Source organism: Mauremys reevesii, linkage group 16 (genome assembly GCF_016161935.1).
Source record: "Mauremys reevesii isolate NIE-2019 linkage group 16, ASM1616193v1, whole genome shotgun sequence".
Lineage (NCBI taxonomy): Eukaryota > Metazoa > Chordata > Testudines > Geoemydidae > Mauremys > Mauremys reevesii.
In genome coordinates, this window is record NC_052638.1 from 13,311,572 (window position 1) to 13,323,783 (window position 12,212).

The 12,212-nt window shown below is 45.3% G+C and overlaps 2 protein-coding genes across 2 annotated transcripts; both read left to right on the forward strand.

Moving 5' to 3' along the window:
* Positions 1-747: 747 nt before the first annotated feature.
* On the forward strand, positions 748-3,032 carry LOC120384207 (ferritin heavy chain A-like). Its single transcript, XM_039502572.1, has 4 exons — positions 748-947; positions 1,300-1,446; positions 1,885-2,010; positions 2,746-3,032. Exons 1-4 carry the CDS (start codon positions 846-848, stop codon positions 2,899-2,901), a joined length of 531 nt encoding a protein of 176 aa, XP_039358506.1. The 5' UTR covers positions 748-845; the 3' UTR covers positions 2,902-3,032.
* Positions 3,033-8,674: 5,642 nt separating this feature from the next.
* LOC120384542 (ferritin heavy chain A) lies at positions 8,675-11,853 on the forward strand. Its single transcript, XM_039503394.1, has 4 exons — positions 8,675-8,893; positions 9,631-9,777; positions 10,337-10,462; positions 11,625-11,853. Exons 1-4 carry the CDS (start codon positions 8,792-8,794, stop codon positions 11,778-11,780), a joined length of 531 nt encoding a protein of 176 aa, XP_039359328.1. The 5' UTR covers positions 8,675-8,791; the 3' UTR covers positions 11,781-11,853.
* Positions 11,854-12,212: the final 359 nt, after the last annotated feature.

Consider the following 12,212-nt stretch of genomic DNA (forward strand, 5'->3'; position numbering starts at 1 on the left):
ACATTCTCAGTCATATACATGTTTAATATCTTATAAAAATCCTTTTAAGCTTTTGCCCTCAATCCTGTATCTTCCAGCAGTGAGATCCACAGGATATATATGTACTGTGCCTAGAAGCATGTCCTTTTAGCCATTCAAAATATCTTTCATTTTACTGGCTATCCCATTGTTCTCTTCTCATGATGAACGAGCACCCAATTTAAAGTCTCCATACCTTCTTTATTTTATGTCTCACTCATGTCCCCTCTTTTTTCCATCTCTTCTCCAGACTGAATAGTTCCAATATGTCTTCAGATGACAGGGCCTCCATGTCTTTAATAACATTTTCATCAATTGTCTCAGAGCCTTCTGAATACTGGAAGAAAATGACCAGGGTTCTCCAGGTATAATATGTTAGAGAAACTCTGACCTAGGGACACCTTGGAAGGGGTATGCAATAAAGCCTTCCGTTTGCCACCTTCTCTGTATCCAAAGGGTTTGTGAGAAACTGGATTGATTTGGTGAATACTCCTAATTTTCATCCAATAACAAACTGTCAATCTCCCCCATTGCTCAAGGGGTAATGTGGCAACAAGGGTTGTCCTACTGCTGAGTCATGCCCCCACCTGTGGATACTGTGTCAGGATCCAGCCCTCAAAGGTGACTGGTTCTGTAGGGAAGAAGGACATTTCTATTGGATGGCAGCAGCTGTCAATCACACCCACTCCCTGCTCTGGACAGCATTAATATCATCTGTGAAGAAGAAAGTTTCTGGTATTTTTCTGGGCTCTGTTTTTGTCTAGAAGTGTTTGGTATCCCTAGACATTTCTTGAGCTCCTTTCCAGCTAAATCTTCTGGATAGAAGAATGGAATCCCAGGTGCGCCAGAACTTCCATGCTGAATGCGATGCTGCTGTGAACAGCATGGTAAACCTGGAGCTGTATGCTAGCTATGTCTACTTGTCCATGGTGAGTGTAGTTCAAGTAGTTATAGGCTTTTTCAAATCACTTTGTTTTAGCTCCCATGAGAGCTAGTTTGTCTACTACTGTCTTTATTTAAAAAAAAAAAAAAAAGGGCACTCTGGTTGTATGCTGTACCAGTGGACAACATAGGAAAGTAGGGAGGAGATAAGACTATTTCTGGCTCTTGTGGTTTGTTAGTGGAGAAGCCTCAGAGTCTGACTCTTAACAGCCATATCTGAGGCTTCTTTGTGGGAAGGTGGGAAAACTTAATATGAGCTGTTAAGTGTGAGGATTGATCATCTGCTGCTGTTAGCCTGAGGCTTTATTACCGTCACTGATCCACTCTACTCCTCCCCAGTCCTACTACTTTGACCGTGATGATGTGGCCCTCAGACACATGGCCCAGTTTCTGAAGGAGCAGTCCCATGAGGAGCAGGAGCATGCAGAGAAGTTCCTGAAATACCAGAACAAGCGAGGGGGACGCATTGTCCTGCAGGCCATCAAGGTATGCAACAAATCAACATATGTCTGTGGGAGGGTGGGGGTGTGGATTCTAGACTGAGGTTAATCACCATATGTGGGGTTGGAGCTAGAACTTGCTTTCCCCAAGGAAAGAGATGGGGCTTCCTGGGAGATGTCTGATTGTCCCAAATGGTGGTGGTTCTGTGGCAAACTAGAGCTGCATGCTTCAAAAGCATCAGCCTTTGATCCTCTAGTAAAGGGTATGTGACGGCATGGGTGGGCCTCTGTGCTAAAAGCTGTGACCAGGCCATCTGCTCCATTACTTCACAAGCAATGACTTCAGTTCATAATTATAGAACCCTTAAAGGGATGAACAGCGCTGTTATCGGTGCGGGTGGGAAGCTGCTTTGGATGCAAAATTACAACTTGGTGACAAGGAGAGTGATGTCTTGTTCTCTTCTGTGGCTCACCTCCTCTACAGAAGCCAGAGCGGGATGAATGGGGGAACAGCTTGGAGGCCCTGCAGTGTGCCCTGCAGCTGGAGAAGACTCTGAACCAGGCACTGCTGGACCTGCACAAGCTGGCTATGGAGAAGAATGATCCCCATGTGAGTTAGTTGTTTTATGTGGGTTGATGGTGTCTGGACCCGCATTTTAGAAGATGGGTTCTTCAGTTTGCTATTTCAATGCAGAAAATGGGGTGGGAGGGCGGAGAGGGTAAGGGAAATGCAAGTGGTTATTTTGCAGCTGACTTTTCTACTTCTGTCTGCTGTGTACCAGGTGAGCAATCTTCTGGATAGCTTTACCTTCCCTGTGTTGGCACCAGAACAGGTTGCCTCCACATGGACACTATGTGGTGTATCAGTAGACAAAGTTGTCCCTGAAAAAGCTTTGCTTTCATTTAAATTGCTGGGAGGGGGGGCTAGATTGTGGTTTCAGACCTGGCCAGGGAAGTGTGTGCAGGGGTGGGCAAGAAGGAATTTCTCACTTGCACAAATGTTCATTCTGACCCTTCAGGTACACATATTTTTACCCTTATGCTGGACTCAGGGTGTGCACCTTTTGATTCATAGAGAGTTGGAGCTCCTGCAAGAGCTGGCCCTAATGCATTCTTCTGATGTAGAAGTCTGCTTGGACAGTAATTGAGCCACTGAGTGTCCTCCAAAGGCCAAATGAAACTTGAGGCACTTATGAAATGAGAGCCAGTTAACCAATGGGTGAAGTCTTGAGTTAAACACATGGTTCTCAGGCCTGCCTATGTTGGTCACTAAAAGACTGTTGTAGCTACTAAGTTTGGCAGCAGTGCCTATAGGAGCAGCAGTGAGTCCCTCTTTCTTTTGCAGTTATGTGACTTCTTGGAGTCTGAGTATCTGGAGGAGCAGGTGAAGGCCATCAAGCAGCTGGGAGACCATGTCACCAACCTGAAGCGCCTGGGAGTGCCCCAGAATGGCATGGGAGAGTACCTGTTTGACAAGCTCACTCTGGGGGAGAGCAGCTGAACTCTGCACTAGGGACCTGAGCAGTAGTGTAGCTCATGATGTCCTAGCTGCATTACTCTGGATATAGATCAGAAAATAGATGTCTTGTCTTTCCTAAATACTGAGAATAAAATCTCTGCTTTCTGGTGTAACCTGGCTCATGTGATATTACTCCAACTAGGGATGCAGGCTGGTTTCTCCACATATGCTGTAGTGGATGAATATTAATGTGTAGTGGCTCACTAAGAAAAGCAGGCCTCTTGTGAGGTGGAGAGGGGAAATGTTTGGGACATGGTCCTCAGTAGTGTTGTGTTTTGTGACTAAAAAACGTGAGGTAGAAGGGCTGTGATGGGACAATCTCCATGGGACAATGGTGCAGGGAACTGTCTGTGCCATGATGTGACTTTGGTGTGGGTGGTGGTGGTGTGATTTCACACCACCATGAGTTCCCCTTAGATCCATGGTTTTCAAGCTATGGGGTGGGCCTTCCAAGGGGGGTGCAAGCTGTGTGGTAAGAGCTCTGATGTCCACCTTGGATGGCTGGGGCTCATGCTGAAGGACTGTACACACCTGGGAGGTGGGGATAAAGGGGACAGCCAGAACCCTGCCACCTGGCCTAGGGCTGTTCCACCCACCCTGCCCCAATCCCTCACCAGGAGGTGGCAAGGCTCTGGCTGTCCACCCTGGGGTGGCAGCACCAGCTCAGAAGTAAGGGTGGCAATAGAGTGCTAAGCCTGCTGTGATAGTGATTAATTTCACACTGCCTCCCTTACTTCTGGGCTGGTGCAGCACTGCCCTCAGAGCTGGGTGGCAGTAATGTCTTTTTTTGGGGGGGGGGGGAATGATACCAGTTTGAGAACCACTGCCTTGGATGTGTTGAACTGCATAACCTTGCTTCTAGCTGCAAAGTTCTCTGCTGCTAGCTGTGGTGTGGAAGGGAACTCCTAGTCCTCTTTAATCCATCCCCACAGGGATGGAGTCTTTACATATGGAAGAAACATGTTGCTTTCTGGGGAGACTCGGTCCATTCTCAATCTGCTACTAATCACAGAAGTTTGCAGTGTGGATGATCTGACCTGCCCTCCACCTGATAGTCCTATATCTAGAGCTGAGGTTCCAGTGGTTTTTCTGGCCCCAGTCATGCATGGGTTGCAGTTTTCTCCTGGTCTCTGTGGTTGGTTGTGTGTTTTCCCCCTCACTCCCCAGTTCCCTACAAGATGTGGTAACCCACTTGCCAAGCAACTGCTGTACCAATTGTCTGCATTGCATGGACTTGAGTCAGGGGTGCCTGAGCAGTAGGATATCAGCTGTCTGCTACTTTCAGTGTTTCTTCATTAGTCCTCAAACTGGCTACTTTAGCCAGAGCTTGAGGGCTTGACCAACCTCTGCATTTTTCTCACCTGTGGTAATGAGGTGGCAAAATATTGACCATATCTAATCATGACAGTGAAGTGAAAAAGGGCTGGATTGGCTTTCTCCTTTTCCCTTTTACTGCAGCTCTGACTCCTGGAGTCCTACTAATAGAGCAAGTGAAGGCTACTAAGCAGCTGGGAAACCACCTCACCAACCTGAGAGTGCCCCAGAATGGTATGGGAGACTCCCTGTTTGACAAGCACAGCCTGGGGGAGAGCAGCTGAATGCTGGTCCTGAAGACTGGTGCCCATAGCAGAGCTGAAATCTGTGTGACTTTTTTATTGTCTGAGAATAAAACCTGTGTCTGGTGTATGGTTTTCCCCCCCCCCCCCTACTTTAGCTATGCTGTCTTCTATTTGATGCTCTGGGGAGCCAGCTGAGGGGAAGAAAGGTCCTCAGCTGGAGATAAATAGATTAAAAAATCAGCTGAGAGTGTAGTGGGGGAAGACTGGTAGGTAAGGGAAATAGTTTCACTGGCCCAACTGTTGCAATGTGCCTGTAAAATCTCCTGTGCCAGCACTAGTCTGTATGTAGTGGCCTGAATGAAGAAATAATCTTTGTTGGGGATCTTGTACTAGAGTGAGAGATGCAGTGCACTGAGGCTTCTATGTTTAGGACATATGGATAATCTCTAAAATCAGACCCCTGGCTAAAGAATACAAAGCTGCTTTGAACTAACAGGTAATATGCTGCAGTAGTTTCTATAGCACAGAAATATCTTTCAAAGTTCATGTAAAACTCTCACTAATCAAGGGCTAGTACATTTTTCTGTCTCTGGTTAACATTATGAAATGCAGGGGTTCTCAGAAAAGTGTGGTGTGTGTGGTTGGGGGTGTTTTGTGGCCTCAGCCTGTGGCCACTAACCCTCACTGGGGCCTGCTCTGAAATTTTTTCCAAACCTAACTTCCCCCTGCTACAGGCTGAAGTCTACTGAGCGCACACACTAGCCCTGTGTGTGTGCAGAGGTGCTGCCTGCAGCCCCCAAGAGGCTGTGTGGTGCAAGCTACTGACCCCCTGCTGGTGGTGCCAACATCCAGAGCAGCCAGAAGCAACAGCTGGGTGCTGCAGGGAGGGGCTGCTGCTTTGCCCACCCCAGCTCCACCCAGGAGGCTGCAGAAAAATCCCCTGGTGGCTGCATGGGGCAATGGTGGCTGTATTTGAGAAATGCTACTCTAGGCGGTGGAGGACAGGATGTTGGACTACATAATTATAATGCTCTACTTTGCCCTTAATCGGTTAACCTTACTCATCGCTTGGTCCGCTCAGGGGTCTCATAGCTGTTTAATCGGACAATGACTCTGAACTTGAGCTGAATAAAGCATGCTACATTACTCATGTCCATTTCCTCAGATTATAGAACTAAACATTGGCAGAGTAAATAGTCTGTTTGCTGCCAAGCATGAGACCTTAAAGGCCTGACTTTCAAAAGGTAGGTGCTCACACTATCAAAAACCAGACCTCTTTGCAGTGATCAAAGTGTGTTGGAGAGCCACAACCCTGAGCTGCTTACCATGACTATTAAAAAAAAGATTTAGGGCTTAGTTATCCCTTCATGTGCTGTTAGAGGAACTCCTAACTCACCTGTAACAATAATTGCATCTGCTGTGGGAATGACAGAAGCCCCTGTTTTAGAATGGGTGAGTGAAACCTATTTTTGAGCTAGCTTTCCTTACCTCTTCTAACACAGCACTTTCTTTTTACAACATACACCATCTCACTGCCCCTACTTCACAAAACTGTCTCATTTTCGTGGCACTTGCTCTATGTGCTGGCCAAAACATGAGTTAGAAGTTTTAGTGCAAGGATGGGAGGTATAGCTTAGTGGTTTGAGCATTGACCTGCTTAAACCCAGGGTTGTGAGTTCAATCCCTGAAGTGACCATTTAGGGAGCTGGGGCAAAAATCCATCTGGAGATTGGTCCTACTTTGAGCAGGGGGTTGGACTAGATGATCTCCTGAGGTCCCTTCCAACCTTGATATTCTATCATGTGAACAGGCTCTGCAGTACACAGGCTTCTCCCATTGTTTTTTGGCTTGCTAGACAATAGCACTCTCCTTAGCTCCCATGCTAGGTTCCACTTGCCCAAATCTGACAAGGGACCCATCCTTGTGCTCAAGACATCTTCTCAAGCCGGATTAAAGACAGGACACATCTTCTAGCTTTTCACTTCTGGGAGGGTTTAATCCTTTATTACCAATCCATTCAAAGATGCTAACAATACTGTACAGCTTGGGCAAATTGTAAAACTGCCTTCCAGCCAAGCAGAGTTTCCACCATGCTCAGGCTCAAAAACACCTCATGGTGAAACAGAATATAGGGATATGCATGCAGACTGCTGCCCTGTCAGTAATAGTGCTTTGAAAAACTCAACCCAAGTGTCAAGTATCAGAGGAGTAGCCGTGTTAGTCTGGATCTGTAAAAGCAGCAAAGAGTCTTGTGGCACCTTGAAGACTAATAGACATTTTGGAGCATGAGCTTTTGTGGGTGAATGCCCACGTCACATGCATCCGACGAAGTGGGTATTCACCCACGAAAGCTCATGCTCCAAAATGTCTGTTAGTCTATAAGATGCCACAAGACTCTTTGCTGCTTCAACCCAAGTGGTTAATGCAAATTGTTTTTCTGTTCTCTCAACTGACACATGTATTTTTGTGTGTATATATATAGATATAACCCCGCCCCAAACCAAACAATGGTAAAGATTCAAATCTGCTTGTCACAATATAAACTTATTTTCGCCAAGCAATTGGTATGTGTGTGCCGCCTTTCACATGAAGGCCAAATGCAGTAGGATGTAAAGCCACCCTAATGCGCCCTTTGTGATAAATGGACAAAAAGTTGCCTTGTTGCTATGCAGAAAAACACATGATTATGCCGACTGTGGACTGTAGGATGTTAACTATAATGTTACTTTACTGTAGTTATGGTAAAGAAATGTGAAACTCTGGATAGTTCAGCAAATAGAGGGCCAGTTCTGTTGTGCCATTTGAGTGTTTCGAAAACATACATGCATACATCGCTTTTTGGATGCAGCCACTTTTGGCAACAGAATTAATGGAAGGCAGGACATATTTTGGCTACTTAGGTAGCACTGGGGCAACTCTGAGTTCCAAAAAGGTATCTCTGGCTTTTTGTTTAATCTCCAGCAGGCAAATGTCTGTTTGCAGTGAAGTTTTTTTAAAAAGATGTTGGGGGATTCAGACAGTAGCTCAAAAATCTGAGCTCAGTTACACTACAGATATGGTGACTTACATCAAATAAATGGTGTAGCTGAGCTTGGAATATGGCTCAAAATGCCAAATGTTACATACAAGAGCAAGTAACTGGGGATGAATGAGGAATTCTGCAGGTGAAGATTTCATGAAAGGAAGAATCATGAATAACTAGCTAGGGGAGGGTATAGCCATCCGCTTCCAAAAAGATATCCCTGCACTCCAGAGTAAGGTTCCAAAATACTGCACTAACAGTAGTGTAAGCTGCTGCATATTGGACTATTACTATAGTGTGTTTTTAATAATGATCCTAACATTACAGCAGGCAAAAAGGAGATGAGATTGCTTGAAGCTAGGTCAGTCCTACCTCAAGATGTACATCTGGGCAGTGGGTCCTGCTATTGGACCGTTAGTGCCAACATGGACCTGTAAGGAACCCTACAGGCTGTGCTGACATGAGCCTAATGCCCCAAACCACTCTCTACATATTGGTCCCATCCTGTCTTCATGATGTTATTTTCCCGGACATGTTTCTTGTGTCTGTATCCTTGATTCCCTCTTGTATTCCCCTGGTCCCTGAAAATCTTTTTTCCTTTCACTCAGATGCCCCTTTTCTGTCCTTGCAGCAGTATTTACTATGACACCACTTTGGGCTATGGGGACAGATCATGATGCCACAGCGGGAACTCCAGAGCTCTTGATATAACAAGCAATAGCAACCCGTACTTCCTGAGCTCAAAGAGCTTACGTATAGGCCCTGATAGACCTAAGAATGTATTGCACACAATGTTAAGCTGGGTGGATCCCAGGTAATAGACTCTCAAATTCTCCATTCTGCAGCCATCTTCCCATTTAGGGCAAAATGGGAAATTGGCATTGTTGAGTCCTATAAAAATGATGCTTAGTGAGCCACATTTTTCTCAATAAAGAAACAGGCCAGTTGGGCTGTTCTAGGAGTATCCATTGCTCCCTGCTTTTCAAGGGTTTCATAACAACTGTTGAGGTGTGTCTTATGGCTAATAACCTCTTTCACCTGTAGAAATTCAGTAATAGTCCCACCCACAATGCTGATTGGTTTCTTGGTGAGAAAGGAAATTCCCATTGGATGGCCGCAGCTTGTCAGTCATACTTTTGTCCTTCTCAGAACAGTATTAATACCAAGTGCTCTAAGACAGGCCTTTATATCCTTGTGTGTGAAAGCTCTTGCTTCAGTAGGGGTTGTGTAGAATCTCTTTCAGTTGTAAGTGTCTGTTGGTGTTTTACATCTAAACCTTAGAGGTAAGGTAATGGAGTCCCAGGTGCGTCAGAACTTCCATGCTGATTGTGAGGCTGCTGTGAACCGCATGGTGAATATGGAGCTGTATGCTAGTTATGTCTACCTGTCTATGGTGAGTAGCTTTGTCTTGAACAGGGCTCTAATTGCTCTGTAATCTTGTAGCCATAATTTATTGGAGAAGAGTGTTTTCTGATGTGCTGGTGGTTTTGAAATGAGGGTATATTTCTCATTGGGATTCCCTCAAACTTAATGGCAATTGAAATGTCTAGGTTACTAACCTCTGATTGCCTTAGCAGCAAAACATATCAAGGTACTTGTCTTATTGCAAGCAACCTTCCTCTTTCATTATTGTCCCTTAGCTGCCCAGAATTCTAGAAATTTCCTCTTCCTCTATCAATTTTTGGATAACTCCAGAATGCTGAAATCAACAGTAAAGAAACCTTGGTGCAAGTAGTGGATAAATGAAAGAGGATGAGGGAATGGGACAAATCAATTGATGCTGTAAACTATTTTAATAACGAACACAAGTTTTTAATGTCAGCAGAACATGTAGCAGATTTTTAGCTCACAAAGTGAAGTGCTGTATCACAACAGTGTGTCATGTGCAGCTGTTACACCCATCTTTTATGTAGAATAACTGTTAGGCCTTTGAATCTTAACACCTTTCTATAGATTGTAGGAGTTGTGAGGGAGGTTAATTACTATTACAGACTGATTTGGAATCTTGTAACTGTTTCTGGGGCAGTGGGTGGTGATATGGGGATTCAGAGGAGATTCTTCTCCCTGTAACTACTCACAAAGAGTTGAGACACTAGAAGGAAAATATCCTCTGCATAACTTTCTCTCTAGTCCTACTACTTTGATCGTGATGATGTAGCCCTCAGACACATAGCAAACTTCCTCAAGGAGCAGTCCCATGAGGAGAGGGAGCATGCAGAGAAGTTCCTGACCTACCAGAACAAGCGAGGGGGGCGTGTTGTCCTGCAGGACATCCAGGTGAATAAATATTTCAATGAGTACCCAGAGAGCAGCAGATGAAAAACTCTAGAGCCAGGGTCTATTCTGCATGTTAATGGTGACAAATGGGTTTGTAGTCAATTTGCTCCTCTACAGGACTGCTAACCTTTATTTGTGTGACCATGTTTCCTCAAAATCATTTGAGGGGAGTTGCATTCTAAGCCCTCTTGAGGCTCCCAATCACCTGCAGTAAAACATCTTGCACTGCAGACTATGGTGATGAAGGCAGAGGTAGGGAGTGTCACTGTACTAGGTAGTATACTTGGGGAGGTGGTAGATCAGGAGTAAGCAGCATTGGTAGAGCATTCTACAGTAGTCTTAACTGGCCCTGAGTTTGGCTTACCTTCTCCCCCCTTCCCCTCCCCGCCCATGACACACTAAGGAATGGAGTAGCTCATAGAATTAAAGGATAAAATAGCTTGTTTCATCTTCAGAAATGGTGCAGTGTATTGTAAAAGGAGCCTGCTATCTGTGGTTCATAAATGAGACAAGTGGGTTGTGTTTTTATTTTGTTTTCTATGGCTGTCCGCCTTGACAGAAACCAGAGCAGGATGAGTGGGGCAACAGCCTGGAGGCCCTGCAATGTGCCCTGCAGCTGGAGAAGACTATAAACCAGGCTCTGCTGGACCTGCACAAGCTGGCTACTGAGAAGAATGACCCCCATGTGAGTACTAGCTTAATCTTAAATTGAGACCATGGGTGCATGCTCTTTGTACAGTGGGCACCTGCTCCCTGGTTGTGGTGGTAGGTGTTGCCACAATAGAAATAAAGCACAAGGAAATGCAGGTGTTTGGATCAGAGGAGAGAGATTTGAACTACTGGCTCTTCTCACACCCTCTTACCTTACCTGGATGTTTGAGTGGGGAAAGGCTTGTGCAGTCTCATGCCATGTGCATGAGGTGACTTCACAGTAGCCTTCCTGACTTGCAGTACTGATGCCAATTCCTTTACTGATCATAGAATTGGAAGGGACCTTGAGTGCAGGGGACTGGACTAGATGACCTCAAGGCAGGATTAAGTAGTATCTAGACAATCCCTGACAGGTATTCAGAGATTTTTAAGAGCAGGTTGGACAATAGATTCCACAACCTCCCTAGGGCAACTTATTCCAGTGCTTAACCACCACTGACGGTTAAGAAGTTTTTTCCTAATGTCCAACCTAAACCTCCCTTGAAGCAATGGGCCCAAATTGCATCTTGTCATCGTCTTAACCTCTGAGGATAATTTTTCTCCCCTCTTTTGTAACAACCTTTTTATGTACTTGAAAATGGTTATGTTCCCTCTTGGCCTTCTCTCCAGACTGAAAAAGGTCATGTTTTCTAGACCTTTAATCATTTTTGTTGCTCTTCTCTGGACTTTCTCCAGTTTGTCCACATATTTCCTGAAATGTGGTAGCCAGAGCTGGACACAATACTCCAGCTGAGGCCTAATCAGCACAGAGTAGAATGGAAGAATTATTTCTCATGTCTCTTACAATACTTCTCCATGCTAACTGATGGTAGAATGAGGCTTGTTAAAACTCTGGTGTGGGTCCCTCATTTTTGGTGCTTGCCCATTGCACATCAGGTGCTGTTGAGTGAGCTAGCTTTATATTCCCCCCTGAAATGTGGTGGGAACTGATTTCTTTTGTCCATGCTTTGCCAACTTCAGCTTTGAGCAAGGTCACCAGTGGGGGCTCCATGCTGTCTTCCTTTCCAGGCCCCCAGTGGACCATGGAGTCTTGCAATATTGACTAAGACAAATGTGATATCTCCTCCTTTTTTTATATAGGATTGAAACAATCCACCTTCACTTTACTTCTGTCTTTTTTTTTTTTTCCCCCCTAGCTCTGTGACTTCCTGGAGTCTAACTACCTGGAGGAGCAGGTGAAGGCCATCAAGCAGCTGGGAGACCATGTCACCAACCTGAAGCGTCTGGGAGTACCCCAGAGTGGCATAGGAGAGTACCTGTTTGACAAGCACACCCTGGGGGAGAGCAGCTGAATGCAGTACAGGTTCTTGTGTTTAGAAGGAATATGTCTTGCCTGAGCTCAAAATAAAGAGGAATTAAAGCTGTTTTGGCTGTAATGTGGCATTCACTGGTGTGTGTATCTAGGATGCCTCTAAACTGTACTGGAACAAAGCAAGGGAGGGCATAACGTAATGAGGGACAGTGAAATTCAGCTAACATTCTATACAGCAACCGATGTGGCCCTATGAGGAGTTTATTCATGCTAGTCTTCCTCTCCACACACATTCTGGTTAAAATCTAACTCCTCTTTCTGCAGATCTCCTTGTACACAGTTCAGGAGGAATCCCTACAAATGTAGTAGTCATTGGATCAGCCAGCAATAGGAATGTAAATGCCAAGAGTGGGACTAGCTATAGGTAGCAGTGGCAGCTGAAAATGGGATGGATAAATAGTGCCTTAGTGCT

What these genes read in the sequence shown, in the direction of transcription:
- LOC120384542 (XM_039503394.1), top strand. Translation starts at nt 8,792, where the DNA reads ATGGAGTCCCAGGTGCGTCAGAACTTCCATGCTGATTGTGAGGCTGCT. An exon ending in GTTATGTCTACCTGTCTATG is followed by an intron (nt 8,894 to 9,630) that starts GTGAGTAGCTTT and finishes CTTTCTCTCTAG; the next exon opens with TCCTACTACTTTGATCGTGA. An exon ending in CTGAGAAGAATGACCCCCAT is followed by an intron (nt 10,463 to 11,624) that starts GTGAGTACTAGC and finishes TTTCCCCCCTAG; the next exon opens with CTCTGTGACTTCCTGGAGTC.
- LOC120384207 (XM_039502572.1), top strand. Translation starts at nt 846, where the DNA reads ATGGAATCCCAGGTGCGCCAGAACTTCCATGCTGAATGCGATGCTGCT. An exon ending in TTGTCCTGCAGGCCATCAAG is followed by an intron (nt 1,447 to 1,884) that starts GTATGCAACAAA and finishes CCTCCTCTACAG; the next exon opens with AAGCCAGAGCGGGATGAATG. An exon ending in TGGAGAAGAATGATCCCCAT is followed by an intron (nt 2,011 to 2,745) that starts GTGAGTTAGTTG and finishes TTTCTTTTGCAG; the next exon opens with TTATGTGACTTCTTGGAGTC.